We start from the raw sequence: 26,445 nt of genomic DNA, 5'->3' as shown, positions 1-26,445 counted from the left end.
TGCTCTTCATGACTCAGGCCCTATATGAGCAAGCCATCTGATATCACCCTAAATGATATTGGAGATTAGACAGTTTTACTTGGCGCCTTGTTACCCCAATGACCATTTCACATGACTTGCCAGCTGTTTCAAAACTATTTTAGACTACAAATTTATACAAGAGCCTACAACCAACAGTAAAACAATGAAAGGGAAACGCATTGTTACTTCAAAAGGGAGTCTAAGAATATGGACTCCTAGATGTAATCTACTATGGACATAAAAAGGTTTAAAACCTCTGATATACAGTAGATAACAGAAAGAATAGTACAGGTATTCTGAAACTACAGGATTGTAAGACTCCACTCAAAACAATTAGTACTGATGTGACTATACCACACAAATCACAAACAGGCACAATGGCACAAATATTACAAATTCTACAAATGACATAAGCTTCAGAGAAAAGGATGCAACTGAAGAAATCCAGATACACAGCTGGAAAAAAGAACATCCAGTACTTATTTTCCCCTTTAAAGCCTAATTTTATCCTAACTTACATTGTTTTCTTTTCTTGGATATTAATGTGGAGTTAGGTCAATATACTTTCATTCCAAGATTTAACAGCGCTTGATTATTTATTTTATGTATTTTCCACAGAAATCAGTAAGCATTTTTCACTGGAAAAAGGATTTGTCAAGGACACTGGAGAAATGTATTTCATTTCTTTCCCTATAGTAATGTCAACTTCACCGCACAACCACCACTCAACAGGACAAAAACACTCAACGTGCTCTATAATGTGTTCCAGATCATTTATTTTAAAATTCTATTCTTTTAGGGGCTAAAAAAAACAAAAAAAACTTACGATTGGGAGAGCAAGTTTGTAGACACTCATTCTCAGTAATAAATTTGTTTCCATTCCCATCACAACCTCCATACCAGAACTGGGAGCATGCATCAACATCTTTAATATAGTACCACATGCGCTGGAAGTCTCCGCATGTTGTGCCATGATTCACATCCAATAAGCACTTCCCTGCAACTAAAGAAGCAGATTTAAACAGAAATCTCTTTGTTTATCTAGTAGACCGGTAAAGGTTTTTCCGTGGCGGAAACTGCGGACAATTGAATATGCCCCTAAAGGTTGTTTTTTAGAATATTTTTTATGATTTTTCATTATCTTAAACAATTGCATTAAGTGTATTATAGATTAAGAATAAGGGCTAGATTTACTAAGCTGCGGGTTTGAAAAAGTGGGAATGTTGCCTATAGCAACCAATCAGATTCTTGCTTTCATTTATTTAGTACCTTCTACAAAATGATAGCTAGAATCTGATTGGTTGCTATAGGCAACATCCCCACTTTTTCAAACCCGCAGCTTAGTAAATCTAGCCTTAAATGTCCATTTTTTTCACAGTTTATAGTATGTGGATATGCGTCATAACAATCATTATTCATTTGAGTTTAAGTCAAGGGTACAGCATGCTTAGTTTAATAGTCATGGAATGCTGGGAAAATATAAAACTTAGGCAATGCAACATGGACAGAACTACTGAAAACGTGTAATTTTGTAATTAACAGATTTAAAATAATAAAAAAATACTGCAACAGTTTTTGATCATATATTGATTCTAAGAAAGCACTTGGTGTACTGGGTTGTATCCAGTGATAAATAATATTCAAGAATAAATGCCATGGAAAGAATGACAAGCATCACTGAGCATTGTTTTCAACAGCTCCACCACTAAAACTATAAAGAAATAGTTTCATTTAACATTATGTTGTCTTCTTATTAAGCTACGATAAAGTGGATTATTGCTGTAGTGGCAAATAAACTTATTTGCTCATCTTATTAACATGCAAATGCATTTTTATCATATATTGATTTTGTCCTGTTTTCTAAAATGCTGTAACCAGTGATACTGTCTATTGCTAGTACACTGCAGTTCTATATTACTGAAAGAAACCCTATTATATCCGATGGGACTGCTGGGACAGGTATTTCCATATATTGCGTAATGAGTTGGAGGTAAGGAATGTGTTACAAAATAATGAAATTACATAGCAGTTCTTATACGACTACATGGACCTGTAAACCCGTACAGCCCCAAATTAGGTGGGGCCAGAAATTTGTTAATAAATAATAAAAAAAAATGTTGTTTCTAGAAGCATAAATGTTGTTTCTAGAAGCATAGAGAAGGTATATTAAGATGTTGAGCTGTAAACGCTCAACATCAGGGGGTAAATGTATCAAGCTGAGAGCTTTCCAGCGGGCTTGAAAAACCAATCAGATTCTAGCTATCATTTATTTAGTACATTCTGCAAAATGACAGCTAGAATCTGATTGGTTGCTATAGGCAACATCTCCACTTTTCAAACCCGCCTGAAAACTCTCAGCTTGATACATTTACCCCCAGGAGTACAAATGAAGAAGGACATAAAATACCATGACAGTTTGTTTGGTCTTGTCTGGCACCAGTTACATGGTGTGCAATTCATTTACCATTGTCTGAGAATAGATTGACAAATAATCACTTTTGTGACCACCAATATGGGTGTAGGACACTGCACTGGAGACTTGTTATTCCATGCAAAGCTGACTGTATGCATAGCTGCGACCTATCCTAGTATATGATATAGCTGTGCCAGTAGTGTCAGTTATCAACAAATGTCGAGAGGACAGTGTTATATTTACCCTTTCTTATACAGAATAAGTTCACGTTTGTTACATTGTTAGGAAGCTGGCAGTGTTGAGATTAATTGCATTTTAGGGTACTGTAGAACCCTTTAAGCAGTAGGACATTTTTTTATTTTAAACAAAATAGATTTTAAAGGACATATGACTGTTATAAGTCATAAGTTATGGTCTAGATGTTTTACAAATAATTCCAGAGGCAAGTTCATTTTGCAAGATATTTACGATATTGGGCCTCTACACACAAATGTATGACCATATATTTATTTCTAACTTCTGTAATTATAACTTATGAAAGATTAATTCTTTACAGAGAAAGGGCAACATCGCTGCTGGACTTACTTGTGTTTTTCTACATAACACTGTATATTCATTAATGGATCCATTTTGCACAAGAATACAGTCATTTTCGAACCAAGCAAGACTTAATATTCAGTTATTGTGATATTTCCATGAGAGTACCTTAACAATTTATAGTTGCTTTATATTGTAACTTATTTAAATAATGTTCTGGTCCGTGAGCCACATATACAGGTCTTTACATGCAAACAAACTGATTATATATTTTTATATTTTTTCCACTTATTTCTATGTTTCAATAAGTTACTTTCATTTTTTAGTAAAGAATTATTTTGTAATTTTTTATAGCAGAGAAGTAGGGTGTTAAATTACTTATTTGTTAAAGGAATGTTGCATGACATTGATGTAAGAGCAATGAATAATTACCCATTAAAAATCTTAAACTGGAATGTTAGGCAGTAAAGAGTTCACTGTATGGATTAAGTGAAAGGGCAATAACCAGTAGTAAATTAGAGAGTGCGTAGGATGGGCAAACTATTCTTCCTTCTCTCAATACTCTAGAATCTAAATATTTATTATATGCAACTGGAACTTCACATTGGTTATTTCTGAAACTTGATCTTGTCATATTATATATTTTTTGAGCTGTACAATGGAGGTTAAACATAAACTAATGGTATTCTATATCCTCCTTCATTTGTACTACTGGGGTAAATATATCAAGTTCCAATTTCTGCAAGTCGCCGGAAATCGATGACTTTACAGAGGAAATTTAAAGCTGCAATGGCTTTTAAAGGCAAGTTTGCCTTTACAAGCTATCACCGCTTTAAATTTACTTTGCAAAATTTACGATTTCCGGGGACTTGAAAAAATTGGTACTTGATACATTTACCCCTGATGTTGAGCGTTTACAGCTCAGCATCTTAATATCGTGGTATCTGCCGTGGCGCAACCTCTTTTCTCCACTCTAGGAATCCAAGGTTACACCAAGGCAGACACCACGATACCAAAAACCACATCCCTGGGAATCGAAATGCCCGGAGCAACCATAACGGCAGCAACAACCAACAGAGCACACATGCCAAGCGCAGACGTCCAAGGTAAACCCCCTAAAAAGGATCCCCACCACCCATGCTCAGCATCTTAATATACCTTCTATTTGGGTAAGTGGACTATAATAAATATTGTGGTAAACATCTTGAAAAGTTCTCTTATCATGATCTTTTATGTTATCAACACTTGTGCTACGTGTAACTATCCTCTTGCCTCTTTCTCTGACAGCATGACTGAATTAGGACTTTTTTTTATCCTCACTCCTGACAGTCCAGTTCTTTACATTTATCTTCTAGGTCCTCTCTCTCCTGTACTGACTATATTTTCCTTTTCTTGTTTTTTTAAATATATTTTTATTGGAAGGTTTTACTTATTGATGTTAATCTTGAAGTTCAATCGGTGGCCATATTCTCTGACTTCATTCAACAATATAGGGAGAGAAACTTGTGAGTTTGTACCTGTGACAAGGACATTGTCTGCGGAAAGAGTGAGTTTGCACTTGCGAGGGCAGACTGGGATGCCAGAGATACTGGAATTAATGCAAATTCTAGCAACAAGTGGCTCCATCATCAAGGCAAAAATGAGGGCTGACAATGGGCAACCCTGTCTCGTACCATTTCTAATACAAAATGAAGACCAAGGAGGTGGAGTTAAAGTATAGAGAGGCTATGCCATGGATAAAGGGGCCTTTGATATCAGCCATAGAAAGAGCTTGACTCATGGATGGCCATGAAACTTGGTCAAAATCTTTTCCTGCATCACAGGCCACCACCAGAGTGCAGGTTGCTTGTTTATTAGCAGGGTGAATTCAACTAATGGCTTTTCTGCTGTAAAGTACAGCCTATCGGCTGGGGATAACACCCACCTGATCTAGGTGAACTAGTGAAGGAATAACCAGAGTAAGTCTATTATCTAATAGATGGACAAATAATTTGAAGTCAACGTTTAAGAGGGAGAGGGGTCCATAACTGTCTCACTGGCTTAGCCTCTTTAGGGATAACTCTGAAATATGGTTTTCCACTAACCTCTTATATTATGCCTACAATGACCTCAGAAGCCCCAAAGGTTTTTTTGGAAGTTTAATACCTTTTGGCTGATTTTCTCAGAGTCTGAGTTGGAGGAGGAGTGTGCTCAATAATTTGAGATCAACTTTGGATTATCCTTCCCCATGATAGATAGTGTGCATTGCCTTTGTTGCATTTGGTAGGAGTATCCAGAGATATTAATATTATTGTTGACTGAATGCGTAGTGGCTGCCATAGCAGCTATCGTTCATGACAGAGAAGAGTCCTATGATTCCAATCTAAAGGCATGGAACTTGGCTTAGCTAAATAATACCATTCTTCTATCCCAAACGTCAAAAGAAGATATTTTTTCATGTGCCTCTGCTATGAAAATGTCCCAACATTTTACATACGCTTTTTGTCTCTAGAACGAAGAGATATGTTACATGCTTTGAGTAACTGAGATGGAATTGACACTGCTACTGCCTTCCTTTTCAGCAAGAAAACCCTGGGTCTGGATGGGTTCCTAGTGAAATTATAATAAGTATCCAGAGATGCTATATATAAAATAAGAGAAAAAGGAGTTCTGATATTGGAGGCACTAAAACTGTTTATACTAGTAAAGAAACTTTAATCTAATCTACCAATCAGTAATAATGTAATAAAACTAATTGTATTAATATTTCAACTAATAAAATTCTATTATGGTAGCATGGTAATGTTTTTTTTCTTGTTGCGAAATGTAAAAGGATTTAAAAAAAGGGAAAAAGAAAGTATCCACCTAATAGGTCCTCAGACTTATACTAAAGGCCAATGGAAATGAAAGATAGCACCATAACCGGCAACAGTACCATCAGGCTGTACACTATGAGTTAATTCAAATACAATTAAAAAATAATAATTGAGGTATATATACCAGTAGTAAGTAATGGCAAAAAGACATGACTAGTGCAGATATCTTTGTGTGTGTGTATATGTATATGCATATATATATATATATATATATATATATATATATATATATATATACACACCACACACACCCCACACACACACACCAGTATCCAGAGATGCTGGGTATTCAACTTCTGAGTATATATCTGCTTATATGTTGGACATTCTTGTAATAGATCTTCCAAAGGCTGGCAAAGATTGCACTTTCTAATGTTCATACAGGTACATCTCTTTACTTAAGGACATTAAAATAATTCAAACAATTCTATGCTTAAATCTGTTGCTACTTCAATCATTCACCCTAGTCAAGCCAGCTTTATGCTGGACAGATCTATGACCATAAATATAAGGAAGGTCTTGGTTTTCAGCTGAGCCTGTCAGGGAAAACGAATGCTGCAAATATTTTCAAAGGGGGTGTGATTATTATGTAGTATATCTAATGACTGATTGTTATTTTCTGTTCAATTCATGTATGACAATGTATATTGTATGTAACCTTGTAATGTAATCTCAACGTGTGCTTTGCTAGATGGGATTTGAACCTATGCAAGTCTTTTAAAACTAGCCAGACCAAGGATAGATCTTGGAGGAGTTTGAAGCCCCAAAGATGAAAACTATCTAGCCACTTAAGCAAAACAAGGTGAGAATTCAAGGACCTGTGAACATTCCCGATCTCAGGACATCCCTAACTCACTTTGAAAGCCCTGTGACATTTGGGAGATCAGTCTGTCCTTATTGACAACTGAACTCCAAATGTGGAGGGTGAGAGCTATGTTAAAAAAAGGTTTAAAATCTTCTGCCTTAGATAATAACGTGTGCATTTTCATGATGGGGTCTATCAAGACTGAAATTGCGCATTTTTCTCAATTGCGTTCCCTCACACACCAGGGTCCTGATTCATTAAGGAACTTAGGCAAGAAATTTCTTACTTAATTCTCCTGGACAACCATGTAAAAATGCAAGGGGTGAAAATTAGTTTTCTATTTTGCACATAAGTTAAATACTTAAACAATTTTTTTCAGCTTATTTGTACACTGAGATTTAAAAGTTGATATTTGTGTGCTACATGAAAAAACAGACAGTATTTAACTTATGTGCAAAATAGAAAACTCATTTTCACCCCTTGCATTTCAACATGGTTTTGTCCAGGAGACTTAAGTAAGAAATTTCTTGCCTAAGTTCCTTAATGAATCAGGCCCCAGGTCTTAACTAGTAAGTAGTGATTTTATTTCCTATTTTATTTTTCTGAAACTTATTTGTACAAACATATTGTATGTGTTATTATTAATTTTTGTAACTAAGCCTTGGAACCATTTTTAAGATTGAATAAATTTAATCTAGTTGCTCTCCGTGATTATTTGTCAACTTACGAAGCCCAGGGAGGCTCATGCTACATGGGTATATGATTTAAGTGTGAAACATTAATAAGTGATTCTGGTGAACGTAAGGACACCATAATAAATCCTTCGTGGTGGCAGAAAAGGTGTATTCATTGGTAAGTGACGAAGGTGGCGCCAGTCATGGCCAGCTGCTCAGATTGCTGTATCTGGGACAGGTTGGACGTTCATGACAAACTGGTTGGCAGCTTGGTGGCATTGATAATATTTTTCTTTTTATCATAAGAAATTAAGTTAATTAGTGGTGTGTGATTCTAGAAAGAGTCAGCATCCTAATAGACCGGAAATTAGGCTGGGCATTAGCGACAGGGAGTAATGCAGATTCAAGAATAGAAATGTTTTAATAAAGAGTGAGTACACACGTTTTGTTATATCTGGTGAGTACATGCATCAACAGCTTCCTGATACATTTAATTTTTTATTAGGGCGGTATTCAGTTTGCATCATGCAAGTACTTGGAAAACTCACAATGTCCAACTCACATCAATACAATCTACCTGAATTGTTATAATACATACCGGGCCTTATGATCTCTGGTTCAGCTTTCTCATCAACAGCATCCTCTGAGGTTACCAGTTCACTATTACCCTCTGTTTCTTCCTCATAAATATATTCTTCCACCTCTCTTTCCACGTACTCTAATGTTTTGTCTGTTGGTTCAACTTCAAGTTCTGTATAACTAACACTAAGGAAATATCCAATTATCTGTTCATTATTATTGCCAGTAACATATTTAAAATAGAAATTATTTTGGTAATATTACTACGTAGATTATATAAAAACACTCTTAAGGTTGCATTCAAAGCTTAACTAGCCCCACAGCCGTAACTAGTGTATTGTAAGAGGTGCCTCTAGTCAGGTCACAAAGCAAAGGAAGGCCCGGGTATAAAGGATGCACCACAGGGCACAGCGCTTCAGAGGTATAGTGTGTCACACGCCAGACTCGGGTAAGGAATGCCCTTTGCTGCAACGTGGTGCATGCCATTCTCTCAAAGAATCGATCACATGACTGACCTGACCTGGCTTCCTGCCCATACAGTGCAGGCTGAGACTCTCTCTATGCACCATTAGGGTGCAAGAGCATTTACCTCTGTTAGGTTCAGTGACTCCTTGCTCCCCAATGTATTATCCAGTGCTGCATTTACCTGCTGCCACATTCCTGGTGCTGCATTTACCTGCTGCCACATTCCTGGTGCTGCATTTACCTGCTGCCACATTCCTGGTGCTGCATTTACCTGCTGCCACATTCCTGGTGCTGCATTTACCTGCTGCCACATCCCTGGTGCTGCATTTACCTGCTGCCACATCCCTGGTGCTGCATTTACCTGCTTCCACATTCCTGGTGCTGCATTTACCTGCTGCCACATCCCTGGTGCTGCATTTACCTGCTGCTATATTCCTGGTGCTGCCTTTACCTGCTGCCATATTCCTGGTGCTGCATTTACCTGCTGCTATATTCCTGGTGCTGCATTTACCTGCTGCCACATTCCTGGTGTGCATTTATCTGCTGCTATATTCCTGATGCTGCATTTACCTGCTGCTATATTCCTAGTGCTGTATTTACCTGCTGCTGTATTCCTGGTGCTGCATTTACCTGCTGCAATATTCCTGGTGCTGCATTTACCTGCTTATATATTTCTAGTGCTGCATTTACCTGTTGCTATATTCCTGGTGCTGCATTTACCTGCTGCCATATTACTGGTGCTGCATTTACCTGCTGCTATATTCCTGGTGCTGCATTTACCTACCTCCACATTCCTGGTGCTACATTTACCTGCTGCTATATTCCTAGTGCTGCATTTGCCTGCTGCTATATTCCTGGTGCTACATTTACCTGCCTCCACATTCCTGGTGATGCATTTACCTGCTGCCACATTCCAGGCATAAAGTATAAACAGGTCCCCCATTGATCCCTCATGAATAATCTGACCGCTGGCTGCTTTGGGAGGAAGTTCTTCAGAGACTTATGACACTATTTTTAGGTGCAACAGTCCCAACTCCATGCTGAATAGCACACACAGAACATCACTGCTCTCCACTATACGCCAGCAATTTAAGTCTGCTAGATAAGATTTTATTCATTTTTATTTATGTAAGAATTTCTAATCATGTATACAACCACCTAGAGATTCATGTATTGCTGCAAATGACAATTATTAGGTGTGACAGGAATTTGCTGGAAAAGTTTTGAAAGGGGGCATTCAGCCCTGTAGTGGGCATCATCTGATTGGTTGTGAGGCTGTGTAAGCTTTTTTTATTTTACAACACTGTTTGTTATTTATACAAGTGAACGTATACAGCATTATAAATTAGGCATGCCGAGTTTATTATTGTTGGTGTACTACTCACCTTTCTGACAAAGACAAGAGAGAGTCCCCACGTTTTTCACACTCTGCTTGAAAGGCTTGTGCTGGATAGTCGTTAACATCATCTGGAAATACGTTGTTATAGTTTAACACTACAATCTAATTTGAAACCAAGAATTGCGGCAACACTAAATTAACTTTGAACTATAATATTGAGAATCTTAAGGAAATTCATAACATATGCTTCCCTAACATAAGCAATCCGCTATTGAGCACCATAAGCTGTATGATTAATAAATCAATTAACAGCAAAATTGTATCAGTAAGAGGTAAAAACTAAGGTGTCTGTTGATGTATGAATGCAACGATGGAGAAAAATATTTGAATTCTTCCCTCCACACTTGCCTGTGGATATCCACTTAGCGCAACTGTCTATCAGGGGCCGGGCCTTGAGGTGGACAGAGCAGAGCTCGGGTGAGCGCTATGGTAAAGAAATGAATCATTACCATGTGCCGTGCTGAGAGCTTCCTATCTTATTACCCTCTATGTGTAAATTTGTGATGGTTGATAGAAATATTATTTTACATTCAATGATGTATGGGCAAAAGATATTTAATTTTTTAAGAATTCCCTACTATATCATTAGTATATACACGGGCTTCTTGTAGTCATCTCACAGGGGAGGAGGGCTGAATCCTGAACTGTATGTGATCAAATATTGATGATATCCCACAGATCAATGTGCTAGTGAGGATTTGTCCCACATTTCTAATTGTTTGATTTAACCTAAGTTTTCCGTCTAATGGGATATACAACTGGGAGCACCTAGGAACTTCCGGAAAGTGTTAGCTTTGAATTCAAATCTTGGCAGTTGTAGTTATATGGGGATATTAATCATGTTTAGACAAACCAGGGGATTTTTATTGTGAATAACCCTTTGTCACAATCATATCACACATGCTGAGTGCTGTATATTACAGGGCTCATTTAGAGGTACTGTAGATGCTTATGCGCTTAGAACTTACGTAGGGAAAAGACTCATATGAACAACGGTATTTATGGGCATTTGTTGAGTCAGCTGCACCTCAACATCGATCCAGCTCAAAAACTGTAGCATTTATGTTACTCAATAGTGTAAAGATAGGGTAGACATGTGGCTGGGTTGGGAAATACTGACACTAGGATTGCAGCACTAGGGTTAATATGACTGGCGAGTGTATAGCTGTATAGCTGCTGGACCCACTGGCACTGACAGATTTCATATAGGCATTTTGACCGCCGTCAATCACAGTGTCAGTGTTTTATCAGCGTCGGCCAAATTGAAATACCGCCATTTACCCTGTCTGCATTTCCATGTTGGCAGGATGTCAGTATATATGACTACCACTGATGTGGCTTTACAGTGTTAGTAGTAAATACTAAAATCACTTGTACACAATATAATAACAAAGTGAAGTGTCATATACACACAATGGAGAATAGTATTTTAACAATGTTATTAACAAATGTGATAGTTCAATATAAGATGTAATTAAATACAAATGAAATCCTATTCTTCCTGCAGTAGTTCATATGGAAATGTCAACTAGGTATGCGCAATATATGACTTCATAAAATATGATGATTTAAGTAGTATCAGCTGGAGAGATCAATACGCATTTAGCCAATCAAAAGTTGCAAGCTAGTGCTTCTAATAATCATCACTGCATATCATTGTACCAGCCCACAACACATGCAAGAGTCCTAAAAGGCATATCTGTGGATTCAGCAAAGTCTAATTATATTGTGTCCTTAGTGTACTCCGCCTACGCTTTACCAGCTCCCATTCCTCCTCTCATTGACTCAAGGAGGTGCAAGTCAACGATATGCAGAAATCTATATATGAGTATAATGCGTATCTAATGCAAAAAAACAGATGTATGTCAAACACAAAATGAGCTTTGTACTTCGAAACATGGTATAAAGTATTTACTATTTACCGTTCAGAAGACTCATGAAGGCATGGATGAATCTCTCAGCATATACCATCTCAGGCTTTGACACAGTGAGCACATGTAGTGCGTGTTGACTTTGGGGAAGGCTAGAAAGTTCCAACAGCTCATTGTGTCGTATGTCTTTTCCGAAAGCCAAAACAAATAGTGTGAATTTTTCACACTTGGCTATTCGGGACACTTCCTTCAATTTCTCTCTGTCCCAAGAACTTGTTCTACTGCCGAGGATTGTGAAAATGACTTTGTGCTTCCTTGCATTAGGAGATTTCTTGAAAATATTTTCTATGGCCCACTGAACAGAATAGCCCAGTGCAGATGGTCCTTCCAGCTGTGATACAGCTTCTTGGATGTGTCTTTTCATTAAATTTCTGTCATTGTAACTCACAAGGTCAAACTCTGTTTTAACAGGGCTTACATTTCTATTTGGCATGAAGCCAGGAGTGGCCTGTTGGAGCAAAGCTACTCTAGCTCCTGTGTCTAATGCTTGTGGCTGCTCTGATATATGAATATGATCAAGCATTGTGCTCACGAAGGCTTTTGCTCGCACAAAGTCATCACTTCTCACACTACGAGAACTGTCCAGAATGAAGACAATGTCCATGGCTATATCAGTGGGAGGAACAGGATCCAGCTCACACTCTTCATCAGGTTGACACTTGTCTGAAACACAGTTGGCATGGAACATGTCATACTTTATTACACCAAAATATGTTTTTTATTTCAAAAATCACATGTTTTATATAAAAAATTTTGTGTGTTTATGTTTTTTTTTTGTGTTTATGTTTTTCAAAATTTACAAGAATCAAAACAACATAGTGAAATGTATTCTGAGAAATATACAGAAATTTACCTTAGACAGAAAACTAACAGGTCTATCTGTTTTAATTTAATTATAGCCTTTTGTTAATACAAAGTGTTTCCAGATTCTTTCACAGTTCTAGACCTGTTTCAAACATCAATCGCTTTCTTGGTATGACTGGTGTCAAACTAGAACTATTTAAGAGAAATTCTCAATAGGTAAAAACAAAACCTTTCAGCGCAGGGTATGTTTAGTGAATCAAGGCTGCCAATCGCTGGGGGTCTGCACTCCCCTACAGAAATTGGAAAATCTACAAATAATATTTGCGACAGCACACAAGAGCCGCTAAATAAAAATAGGACCGATCCTAATAAACTCAAAGATCTGTGGATAGTAGAGTTAACTATATTTATTTACAAAATTACATGAGTTTAACATATAAACAAGAGCTCTTGTATAAAATCCTTATTAAAACAACAATATAAGCAATATGGCCAATTACGAGACTATATATACTAGTTACTCAAAGAAAACATATCAATCTAAAATAAATCCTTAGTAATATTGTCATAAACTAAACTAACTAACACAAGCTGAGTCTCATGTTTATCCAGCTATGAAGTGACTTTACAAACATTACTGCCAAAATTTTAATTCTTAAGAATGTGTCTTGTCTTTCGGAGAATACATTTGCAGGTTACTTGCTAAAGACTGGCCATTCGTTTTTCAACCAATTAAGAACACATCATTATTCAACTAAGTGTTGGCAGACCTGTTTCACACTCATATGTCCACAGGCTGTACATTTTATATGAAAACAGATTTAAAATTTTTCTAGTTTTCTTTTAAATTATTCTCATATATTAAGCAACAAATATGCAGTTTAAAGTGGTTTACGGCAATATTTATATGGATTTATTGTAGATTGATATGTTTTCTGTGAGTAACTGGTAACATATAGTTCAGCAATTGCCCATATTGCCTGTAGTGTTGTTTTAACAAGGATTGTATACAAGAACTCTTGTTTATATGTTAAATTCACATAATTTTGTGAATAAATATAGTTAACTCTACTATCCACGGATCTTTACGTTTATTAGGACCAGTCCTATTTTTATTTAGTGTTTCATGTGCGTTGTCAAATATTCTATTAGAACTATTTTAAAACTTTAAAAACTATATATTAGCCAATCAAAAACAATAATTACCTGTAAAAAAAATAAGCATATGGACTAAGATTATGGACTAGAAACACTAATGCAACTTTTCCCCGTCCCCATCTCACTTTCCTTGTGTCCTCTGTCTGTCTGCCGCTTCCTTAGACTGTTAGTTCCTCTGAGCAGAGTCCTTTCTCCTCCTGTTTCCACCACTTTTTACTCTGCTCCACAGCTACTCTGTCCACATCCTTCTTGAGCCCAGTGACTCCACCCCTGCTTTTCTATGCACCTGTTAGCTGTGCCCACACTTTTGGGCACGGGTTTACTGCTGTGCTGACTTTCCCCCACCCTTTCTTATTAGCTGTGCTTTGAGCTACCTGAGTTATAGTGCTACTTGTTTATTGTACCATAATATTTAACTTGTACTGTCCTACTGTTTGTTCCTGTACGGAGCTGCAGACACTTTGTGGCGCCTTACAAATAAAAATTAATAATAATAATAGTAATAATAATACTATAAAGTAGTATGTGTGCTGTGTATATCAAAAAAGCTGGAAATAATAACATTTTATACAGATTTGTAAATTTCATAGTATGCATTGTAAAGTTAAACTATAAATAATATATGTGTAATTTAAGAAAAAATTGTTTGTTCAGAAGTTGATCATGCTGCATAATAATAATAATAATAATTTAATAGTGTTCTTTAATAAATGTCAATTATTTGCTTGACTCATCTCTTTTGTGTATCAACAGTCATAATTAGAAATGATCCACAGTCAGGTTCTTATAAAAGTGATTTATTATATTGTAATGTGAGTATATAATTAAAATCATGTATTATTGTTAATCATAATCTAATTGATAAATGAAATAAGATCAATGTATTTTACAATTAAGAAACTCTTACCATAGCACAGAGTGCAGTGTGAAATGGCTTTTAGATTCTGATCTTCCGGTCTCTTCCAAACAAATAGCTGGAATACCCTGCTTTCATCCACCTAATTAACAACAGTATTTAGAAGCATTTAGCATTTGAAACTATTTATAATTAGTAATAGTATTATAAGCAGGCTCATTAGAACAATGAAAAGAGATGAGTAAACTTTCAGGCAATGATTCCTGGGAAAAATATTCAAAAGCATCTCTCAAAAAAGTGAAGGGACTGTCCCACCGGTTGGGCATTTAGAGCATGACATAAGTTGCTGCTGACACAAAATATGCTGTTACAGGCAGACCCATCTCAGCCTGCTTTAGCCTCATTAGGATAGGTTGATTTGTTCAGCAGTGTCCAGAGCAATTGAAGCAGCCTCTCCAAAAGAGTAACTTATCCATTTTGCTTGTAAATTAATTCCTGTATGACTAATTGGTACACTGCATTGTGAATCAGAACATAAATGTGATGACCTACCTGGTTGTACACTGTCAGTTATACTTGCATTGCAGAAGATGCAAAATAGTTTAACAGTAGGAAGATTGCATTGCACACTTAAATGGCCAGGAAACAGGATTTTTGCACTTACTGCTAAATCTATTTCTCCTAATCCATCTGTGGGAAACTGCTACTTTGGGGTTGTATTGAGGGCATATGAGCTTGGCACTACATAGTGTTATAGAATTAACTTCTGAAGATTAAAGCTCCTCCCCACTCTCAATCCGACAAATTGCAAAACACCAAAGGTTAGAGTAAACACAAGATAATTAACCAAACATACAGTCCAAAAACAAACAAACAAATGTAACAGAGTGTATAGAGTGGAAACATGGTGTCCCCTAGATAGATTTGGAGAAATTGATTTAACAGTAAATACAAAAATCCTGTTTTCTCCTACATCCTATCTATGGACACTGCTACCTTGGGCACATTCCAAAGCTGCCCCTAAGGGAGGAAACACTGAACGAAAGACTCATCATCCAAGGCTAGCATCTCTGTAAAACTCGTTAAACATGTGCTCAGAGGACCAGTTAAATAATCATCACATTTAAAAAGCTTTAAACCTAATTTAGGTAAAGGGAACCTGGCGCTGATTTCAGAACTGTATCTTCTATAACATAAACATATAACAATCCAGATAGTGATTCTATATTTAAAAATAGATCAAAGTTGCCGCTTAATTTGTAGAAGCTGTTGTGTGCCAATGTCAAATTTTGAGAAAACAAACAAAACTAATCAAAAAAGCGCAAAGTAGATATGATCCAAAAGAAAAATATGCATCACCACAGAGCTAAATAAAAATATATTTATTTTATCTCCACAATAAATCTATAGATACATAAAACATTTAAAAACTATTAAAACAAGGTCACTAAATTCTTTAGTCCGGACCAATTTGTATATCTGATTACCAAAGAGAAAAAAAACTATAGTGCACATATAGGAAAAATTGTAATGTCTCATTGGTATTAATTTATATCATGATACGGATTTCTAAAAATATAAATTGACAGTTTTTCCACAATTAAAATTGCAGTTATATCTTAGTGGAATCCACAGAACTCTTTATGGCAGTGGTTCCCAAACTTTTTCAGTTCATGGCACCCTTAGAGTCTCCATCATTTTTTCAAGGCGCCCCTCCAAAATAATTACTGAGCAGTCCTGTTTTATAAGTAGTTGGGTCAAAATAACGTAATAAGTATTTAGTTCAGGACAAAAATACTTAGTAAGTTGTTTGCAAAAATAATACACATAAATTTATATATTTTCTTCAATCATATTTCTGTCAAAGAATAATTTGCAGCTAATACTGAAAAGAATAAGATCAAACAAAATAAAACCACAACTTGTACAAAAATCATCACACTGTGCCCCTTCACGATCACACTGTGCCCCTTCATCCACACACTCTGTGCCCTCCTTCATTCACACACTCTGTGCAATCCTTCATTCACACACTTTGTGCCCTCCTTCATCCTCACACTCTGTGCCCTCCTTCATCCTCACACTCTGTGCCCTCCTTCATCCACTGTGCCCCCTTCATCCACGTTCTGGCCCTCTTCATTCTCACTCTGCTCCTCTTCATTTTTACTCTGCCCCTCTTTATTCTCACTCTGCCCCTCTTCATACTCACTTTGCTCCTCTTCATCCTCACTTGGCCCCTTCCTTCATTCTTTTGCCCCTCCATTGCTGTTTCCTATCACCACTTCCCCTGCCCTTTCTTTACTTACTATACTTAGCCTTCTTTCTTCTATTTCTTCTGTCTTCTTACCAATCTGGCGGTGCCCGGGACCCAGCATCCTCCTCTCTCCTGCCGCTTTTCACTGAATATGTAGGTCGTGATGACATCACGCCCGACATTTAGTGGGAAGCAAGGAGGGAGGAGGATGCTGGGTCCCAGGTGCCGCCAGATTGGTAAGTTTTTTTCTCTTCTTTTCTTCTTGGCCACGGCACCCCTGTGACAGCGCCGCGGCACCCCTAGGAGCCACGGCACACACTTTGTGAACCACTGCTTATGGGATAAAAACCACACTTTTATAGGAATACTAATGCCTTTATATTTATACTTCTTCCAATGGTACAACCATCTTTCTCACAGCAGGAAATGCAAATCATCACTAATGCATCCGACTCATGTATTCTTGCTAGTGGCCTATAACCGCCTGCTTAAACAACATTCCGAGTCTCTCACTTGCAGTATAAACAGTCTATTCACCTCTGCAAAGATTTTACCCACTCTGGGCTTTTGAAAGAAATTTTTCAATATTGATGGTTGTCACGAACACGCTCCCAGCTGCCGTGACTTTGGGGTGTTTGCTGTATGGCGTCACACACGATTTCAGCCTGCAGTCTCTCTCACCCATCACACAGGTTCTAGACCTACGGAATCGCCCCCAACATAGCGCTCTCACACCCCCAGACACTTCAATGTTTCTGCCACCACCTATTGGTTCCGGGCAATAGGACCCCAAGATACTGTCCCACACTGGCACACAGGCTTCTAGTTAACCACAAACAAGACCCACACCATCACACACAGGGTTAACTCTTCACACCTCCAGACTGTTACACAAATGTAAATATAAGCACACACAGCTTACTTAGTAAGTATATAACTTAAAGGATGAGTAGTAACTCTGCTGAGAATGTAGACGGATATATTAATTCCAATATTATTATATATAAGGGTAAAAAAGAAGTATAGCATATTAGAGATATTTTAAGATGATTTGGCTCTTCTGAAAACAATGTATGTTGATCTAGATGTAAATTATGTATGGAATATAGATTAGAAAAAGACATCGGTATATCAATAAAGATATTATTTTGAAATTGTTATTGTTATAATATAGATCTTAAGGTATAATAATTCACAATTAGCTAACTAGAGAGCCTTATGGCTCATGGTGTTGTGTAACAGTTTAACACCCCAGAGTGTTGTGAGTTGAAATCCTACATAGCCCAATGCTGATTAGTATTGGTTTCTTTTAATATATACTTTATATTTTGTATATTTTAAAGAAGATAGTACTTTTGTTGAGAATTGAGAAGAATATAATAATTTTAAAATTGCTATGTATAAAGAATTAATGTGTGGGAAAAATAGAAGTATAGTTTACCAGAGATGTTTTTAGATGATTTGAAAATAATGTATATCGATTTGGATACAAATCATGTATGAAATATAGATTAGAAAAGGTTTACTTTTATGACAATAAAGATATTATTTTTAAAACGTTACTGTTGAAACATAGAAATCATTTGGATATTATTGCTATAGAGTTTGTAATGTTTATTATGATAATTAACACATGTTCTGCAGTAATGGACTGATTGCTATTAATGAGTAAGTCTAAAAAGAAGATATCAAATATCTCTGAGGACACTACTCATAAACAGTGGAGAAACGCGTCAGTGGGACTTCTTTGGAGCATAATCACAGATCCACAAACGTATGCTTTCATTAAATTGACTGTGGGAACGAAAGCCTTTTAACTCCAGACAAGACTTCATCATCAGTATTAAGAAATTTCTTTCAAAAGCCCAGAGTGGGTAAGATCTTTGCAGCGGTGAATAGACTGTTTATATTGCAAGTGAGAGACTCAGAATGTTGTTTGAGTAGGCGGTGATAGGCCACTAGCAAGAATACATGAGTCGGATGCATTAGTGATGATTTGCATTTCCTGCTGTGAGAAAGACGGCTGAGCCATTGGAAGGAGTATACATATAAAGGCATTAGTATTCCTAAAAAATTGTGATGTTTATCCCATAAAGAGATCTGTGGATTCCACTAAGATATAGCTGCAATTTAAATTGTGAAAAAACTCTGTGAATTTATATTATTAGAAATTCGGATCATGATATAAATTAATACCAATGAGATATTACCAATGATGATGATGATGATGATGAGATATTACATTCTTCCCTATATGTGCACTATAGGTTTGTTTGTTTTTTGTTTATTCTCATTGATAATTAGTTATATAAAGTGGCCCAGACTAAAATATATAGTGACCTTGTTTTAATAGTTTTTTTAAAGTTTTATGTATGTATAGATTTATTGTGGAGATAAAATAAAATATATATTTTTTTAGCTCTATGGTGATACATATTTTTCTTTTGAATCAGATCTACTTTGTGCTTTTTTAAATAATCCTCATAGATGTTTGGCAATAGCCCTGTGACACAGAACCCAAACAGCACTAACTGATCTAGTATAGTGAGTTGGAAGACTTTCTGAAACCTGCTGCCATCCTTAAAACATGGCATACCAGGCCCTTCAAGGCCAATCTGGAGCCACAAGGATCACCGAAACTCTCTTCTGCTTGGCTTTCCTAAGAATGTGAGGGGGCATTAGAGTTGGAGAGAAGAGAAAGAGCAAACTGAAGTTCCAAAGGACTATAATGGCATCCACTAGGGATGGTTTCCTAAGCAGAATTTTGGCACCACATTGTTGTGCCAGGAGACCATGATCTCTAACTTCTGCTCAGAAAATCCACCTCCCAATTCTCCACCCTGGAATGTATACTGCCAAGTTTTCTGATAGAAAGCTTTCAGCTGATTTGGAAATAGTCCCTTATACTAGAGAGATCTAAGGTTGCTCCCTGAGGATTTACATATATCACACCTTTGGTGTTGTCTGACTGGAAATTGACGGGCTTGCCTTCCAGTACTGACTGGGCCCTGTCAGAGTGCTCATTACTCTACTGAACTCTAGATCATTGATAAGGAACTTTGCTTTGTCCCTGGACTATGCAAACAAACGTACAAAGCCATCCACCGCCTCCCATAGCTGACATCCGTGATTACAGTGGTCCAGTCGAGAAAGAAAATAAGTGGCACTCAATCAAGTTGTCTGCTCTGAATGACCACCTGAAAGACAGTCATGTCATTGGGGGCAGTGAGATAAGCTGAAAATCCAACCAAAGGCTGGACCTTGACCACTTGCTCAAGAAATCAAGCTGAAACATCTGAGAGCTGTCATACTGAACCACGCTGAAGGTGGAGACCATCTTCCCCATCAACATCATGTAGAGAAAAACTGATGGACTTCTGAGTGCCAGAACTCTCTTCTCCAACACCTGGAGAGTCCGGATCTAGTTTTCAAGAAAGAAGACCCTCTACTCCCTGGTGTTGAAGGTTAGACCCAGAATCACCTTCCTCTGACACTGACACAGTGGGCAGACTGAATGGAAGAGTGCTGAACTAAAAGTATATAAAGTATAAATATGAAGATATGCATCCTTGATATCTATGCACACTAATAATTTATTGCCCTCTATGCTATTGATTAAGCATCTAAGAGTCTCCATACTGAACCTGTCCAATCAAATCTTTGTGTTCAAGGACTTAAGGTTCAAGATGGGCCAAAATTGCTAGGAAGAGATTTGCAACAAGTGTCACAGAAGGCTGCGGTATTTTGTCTTAAAAGACACAATTGTTGTGTAATGTAAGAGATATTTAACTGGGGAGTGCACCCCCAGGGTTGAATATATGGATTTTGACTCCTAAACAGGAAAATATAATTTCTTTAATAAGGTGGCATTATAATATATTTTTATGTCTTTATATGGTTTTTATGTGGCTATATAATTTTTTTATGATTCATTTTGTTGATTTTATATTAGAATAAGAATAATAAAATATGTGATTTTAATTATAAGATGGTTGGTTGTCACACATCGGTCTCCCGTGGCTGCTTACCCGTCTCCTGATTCCCCGCTCTCCTCCAGTTGTCATGTCGGCAGTGGTTCTGCCATGCGCAGAGTCTGTCTCACCTTTCTTACCTTCCTGCTCTCCCATTGGCTGTCTGTTATTGACAGCCCTTTATAAGGTTCCTCCTCTCACCCCTCTGTGCCGGTTCTTCTCGTTAGACTCCTGGCCTGGAAGCAGCTCCTGCGTCTCCCTCTGGATCGCCTCAAATCATAGCTCATCTAATCCACTCCTTAGTGGTAGCTGCCGCAGATCATCGCTCTCTGTCTCTCCAAGTGTACTGCAGCAGATCGTGGCTCACTATATCCACTCCTTAGTGGTAGCTGCCACAGATCATCGCTCTCTGTCTCTCCAAGTGTACTGCCGCAGATCGTGGCTCACTATATCTACTCCTTAGTGGTAACTGTTGCAGATGATTGCTCTCTATCTATCCAAGTGTACTACCGCAGATAATCGCTCACTATATCCACTCCTTAGTGGTAACTGTTGCAGATCATCGCTCTTTATCTCTCCAAGTGTTCTGCCACAGATCATTGCTCACTATATCCACTCCTTAGTGGTAACTGTTGCAGATCATCGCTCTCTATTTCTCCAGTGTACTGCCACAGATCATCGCTCACCTGATCCACTCCTTAGTGGTAAACTGCCGCAGATCATCGGTCTCTATCTCTCCAAATTTACTGCCACAGATCATCGCCAACTATATCCACTCCTTAGTGGTAACTGTTGCAAATCACAGCTCTCTACCTCTTCAAGTGTACTGCCACAGATCATCGCACTATATCCACCCCTTAGTGGTAACTGTTGCAGATCATCGCTCTCTAACTCCCCAGGGTTCTGCCGCAGATCATCGATTACCATATCCACTCCTTAGTGACCATCAGGTGCCTACCTTAACTACCTGGTGCTTGGATCTCTCACACCTCTCACTGGGAATTTCCCTAGAGGGCCGCGACCTGCAGGGTGGAAGCTGCAAAGGCCAAATTCCCTTGCAGGAATCCCTGGCAAACACCTTCCGCTCTGTTAGACTCCATGCCTCTGGGAAAACTACCTCCAATCCCAGCTGATAACCAGAAGCATCCCACTCATCCTAGTACGTTCGTGACATTGGTGGTCAATAATAGAATATAGAAAAAAAGCTCCTCTTTTTCTTTTTGTTTGTTTTCTTTTTGTTTGGTTTGCATAAAACTCTGAGTCTACTCCTGTTACAGGCTGGGTTAATCACTCCTGAAGAAAAAAGAGAGTTGATAGCCTATCTGAGAGCCAGCAGCTTTGCCTTTTCTTTGAGAAGGAGAGTGGAAAAATATCTGTTTGGTGCAGGCTTCTGAAGATCTAGGGTGTAGCCCATCTAATGCCGACAACCCACAGGTGTGAAGAGGAGGTTTCCAACATGTCCTGGAACAAGAAAAGAAGGACTTCCCTCACAGCCTGAGCTGGGTGGAAAGGGAGCCCATCTGGCAGTTTGTTTCTCAAAGGGCTTACGCTCTGGCCTCCCTTCCCCTCTGCTCTCTCCTTTTTCATGCACTTGGTAAACTATGTCAAGCTAGCAAAGGCCTGAGTGCTGCACATGCAGCCACATAGATGGTGTTACGAGTCGCCACTGTGGCAACTCATCTGCTGCTTATAGAGGCAGTGTCCCGGATAATCTGACAACCGGTTGCGAGCACCTGTTAGTTAATGAATCAGCCCCAAGAGGCTGTGTGTTCTTTTCTGCGTGGCCATTCTCTGATTGGCCAGTTCATGTATTTAACACAGGGAGAGCTTAGCTTCCCTGCCAGTTAAAGTGTTAGTGTGCTGCACAGACTGCTGACCTTCTCTGTACTGTGGATACCTTTGCTGTCCTTGACATGTTAACCTGTTGTGACCTTTTGACTTATCTTTTGGACCCTGCACAAATGCCTATGCCACTTGACCTCTGCCAGTTTCTTGGTTTTCTGTGTCTACAACCTGCCCTGACCCTTGGCCTGTTCCTCGACCTCTCTGCTTGCTACTGACCAACGACATTTGGCCTGTCCCTTGTTCCTGCCTCTAGTATTTCGGATTTCTACACCCTGCGCTACGGTTATACTGAAGAGCTTCTACTACCTTAGAGTGTAAGTCCTGGGGCATCCGAGTACCTCCAAGCAATACCGGTTCTATGGGAAAGGTGACTGCTAAAGGTGAAGACCTCTATTAGCTCGGTTCTAAAAGCTTATCTAATTAGCCATAGTCCCAATAGATGGAGTGTAAAATATTTTCACATTACCTGTACTTTCCATCCTTGAACAAAGCTGTCCCAGGAATGGAAAGTGTGGTAGAAAAGCATTTCCACCTTCGGTGGCTGTTCCCACTTAGCCATATCCTGCACGGGCAAGGGATACACAACAAGGAAATTGTATGGAATATATTTTTTATCTGGCTTAGCCCATGCCTTTTCAAGGAGCTCAGATAAGTGAGTAGGGAAAAGACACAACTATTTTCATCTTTCTTTTAAATAAAGTTGCCTCAACAGCCTGAGAATTATCCAAATCTAAGATGTTCAAAGCCTGACAGACTCTCATAACCAGTTTGTCAATGCCCTGACCTCCAAAGAATTCACCATCGATGTTGTGGGTCTCAATCACCCTAAAGCTCCTCCTTTTCCTGCAAAAAGATTTCTAAATCTGAATTTTAACCTAAGAGACCCAGAAAAACTGCTGATGTTTTCACTGTCTGTGAACCTTGGAAACCTCAATGAGCTTCTCCAAAGTATAAGAAACTTGTGCCAATCCCAAAACAGACATTTCCAGAATCTTGGCTGATTCAACCTGGGCCATAGCCATGGAACTTGTCACTACCTGAATGACCGTCTCAAGTGGGAGAGTACCAAAAAGGGAGAAAAAAGAAGCATATATTGAGGCACTCCAGAATGTTTGAGTCAATTATAAAAACATTTATTTTTATTTGTATGCATTAAAATATTTGAATAATTTCATACAAGATTGCGAAATATAATTAAAACAAAAGAGTGCATATATAGTGATTAACTGTGTATTATGATTAAAATGCAGACCAGATGCAGTAGCTTTGTTGTCTCCCAAATTCCTTCTTAATAAACACTTTTATTTGTGTTATATACATTTTATCTCTGCCAAGATTAATAATCTGGAGTTTTATTCAAACTGTGTTGTTTTATATTTATTCAGCACAGTAGAAGATACTTTTATATTGTAATCAGGTTAAACTATTATAACCTCTCTGTTAAAATTTCCACCTATAATGATAATATCAATAGCGATAGTATATATGACCACTACCTGTATATCCAGTTTATAGTCACTTAATGGTGTCACTATAGCACTCTGTTAACCTATTAGGTAAAGATGGGTAGTTGGGTATAATAGAATTTATTCATACCATATTAGTACACTACCCACTGCCCAATAGTAAACTTCCTATGACTGCCTAATTGTAAATAGTTTGTGGTCATATAAAGCAGGCTAGTACTGTTAGACAGGCTAATGTCAGAGTTGTAAATTTCTCGTAAAAAGCTTTAATGTCAGCCCTTCAAAAGCAAAAACAAACATGTATTGCTGACTGCCTAACAAGTAAACTATCTCTACAACTGCCTAACAAGTAAACTAGTAATACTGCCTCAACAGATCTAATTTCCATGATAAAATTAATGGCAGATCGTGGGATAAACAAAGCAAACGCCGACCCGCATCTCACTTGTATGCTTTATCAAGGAAAAAAAGGTGATCCAGACGCAGCTGCAGAATGAAGTAATGAAGGATTTACACTCACCTTGCTAGGATGTTTAGCAAGGAACTGGTCCCTTTTCAGACACAGTATAAAAGGCAAAGTTTGATAAAACAGTGACTAAATCTGACCAAGAATATCTAATTTCTGGTGATCCTTTTACAAAAAATCCCTCAGATAAAGAATATAATCAATAGAGAACAGAGGGCAGAACCTGCAACAATCTCCAACACACACAATATAGGGAGTTTACAGAATATAATTAATCTTAGCAAACAGCAGCAAGAGCCATTGAAAGGGGTCATAGAAGAGAGGAGCTTCACCACAGGAGCAGGAGAGCCAACTCTGTTCCTTGTAAAACAGCTCCAGACACAGTGCAGGCTTGTAGCACACAGCTGCTGTTCTTCTCGGGAGTGATCTTCTCATGGGCTTTCTCGTAAAGGGAAGCCCACCAAGGAGGAGAAACCAAAAGCAGTAGGGATGTCCCTTACCCCCAGACCTAGTGCAATGGGAGCATTAAGCAGAGTGACAAGGTGATAGAACTGGAGGAGAAAATAACTAAGTATGGGGACAACGTCTTGGTATAATAAAAGAGGGACTTATCTGCACTGCCCTATGTAGTTGCTGGCGGGTGTTGCATAAAAGATCACAAGGAAAGGAATCCTTACCATAATAAACCTGAAAAAAATACACTTAAATCCCAAGTTACAAGTATCTGATCTGTTATACGTGCAATACCAATGATGACCAATACTGGATCGGCAATGTAAAGCAGCACAAGAAAATTGTCCATGTGTAAAAGTAGGAAAACCAGTACCAATTAAGAAAAAAGAAAAAACAGTAGCACCAGTAAGATATGCTCAGGACTGCAGGAGTGAGTAGATGACAGTTCTGTGGGAAGTTAGCTCTCAATTTAAAAATATATATATATAACACATAGATCTCCTCTTTCAAACCTTTTTGGTTCAATTAGACTCTCCCAGAACTAGTTAGACTTAAGCTAGAACTAGACTAGAGTTGAGATTTGGTCTAAATGTGGTATCACTCTGATCAAAGATCTATTTGAGAATAGGACAGTCTACTTTCAACAACTACAAACAAATTTACATTTACCCATTTAACACTTTTTCAGGTACTCGTAATTGCATCAAGTAGTTGGGATGCAGTGGTATCCTGGAGGGTTGCATATAGGACCCTCTCCCCTTAACTTCCATGTTAAATAATGGGCTGTTAATAACTGACGAACAAAGACAATTCTCCGATAAAAGTAGCAGGAAGACATCATTATGAAAAGAGGGCTTACGACTTAGGTCATAGCAAGACTGTGACAGTAAACCAAGAAAGTAGTCACAACATGAGAATATAGCGAGAAAGGTCAGGATCAGGAGTTTGGAGTGGGCAGTCAGAGAGTTAAAGGTCAGACCAATACAGGTAGTCAGTCAATCAAGGGTCAATACAAGGACCAAAAAGTAAAACATAAACCAGACACAAACACAACAAAGAATACCAGACAAGACTGGGAAAGGAATTATACCATGATGTGGAAGGGGGGAGACCTGTTACCCAAACCATAACTGAAGAACTGAGTTCCCAGTCACAGCCTGCTTTCTATAGCAACTGAATTTGCCCTTGGGACTGGCCTCATGTACCCAATAGGACTTGGAGTTGCACAAGTTAAACAAAGGTAAAAGTTTGTGAACTGTAAAAATCTAAGGAGACATAGAGCAGACGGAAAAATAAATACATGAAAGTAGACATATATCAAAAAGGCATCTTGAAAAGACATATGAATTTTCCTAAAATAAAATATTAAAGATGTTAAAACAAAACTCATACATCCTCTTCAGAACTGTACATGTACATTAAAGACATAGGAACATTATCAAAACAATAAGAAAATGATCAAACTGTATCTGTTTCAACTTAATAAATATATA

The 26,445-nt window shown here is 37.9% G+C and overlaps 1 protein-coding gene across 5 annotated transcripts in view; it reads right to left on the bottom strand.

Moving 5' to 3' along the window:
• LOC142158464 (collagen alpha-4(VI) chain-like) overlaps nucleotides 1-26,445 on the bottom strand; it is a 180,080-nt gene that overhangs the window by 12,822 nt on the left and 140,813 nt on the right. For 3 of the 5 annotated variants that reach the window (XM_075212429.1, XM_075212430.1, XM_075212431.1), the window contains exons 35-38: nucleotides 14,549-14,639; nucleotides 11,671-12,342; nucleotides 9,735-9,816; nucleotides 7,904-8,070 (exon numbers count right to left, since the gene is read on the bottom strand). In XM_075212429.1, the coding sequence (XP_075068530.1) occupies nucleotides 7,904-8,070; nucleotides 9,735-9,816; nucleotides 11,671-12,342; nucleotides 14,549-14,639 (1,012 nt within the window). Of the gene's footprint in view, nucleotides 1-847; nucleotides 1,025-7,903; nucleotides 8,071-9,734; nucleotides 9,817-11,670; nucleotides 12,343-14,548; nucleotides 14,640-26,445 lie in introns of all 5 variants that reach the window. The other 2 variants (XM_075212427.1, XM_075212428.1) reach the window with 1 other exon arrangement.

The sequence above is a fragment of the Mixophyes fleayi genome, chromosome 5 (genome assembly GCF_038048845.1).
Source record: "Mixophyes fleayi isolate aMixFle1 chromosome 5, aMixFle1.hap1, whole genome shotgun sequence".
Classification (NCBI taxonomy): Eukaryota; Metazoa; Chordata; class Amphibia; order Anura; family Limnodynastidae; genus Mixophyes; species Mixophyes fleayi.
Note: the sequence above shows the minus strand (reverse complement) of the source record. Positions and strands in the feature narration are given on the sequence as shown.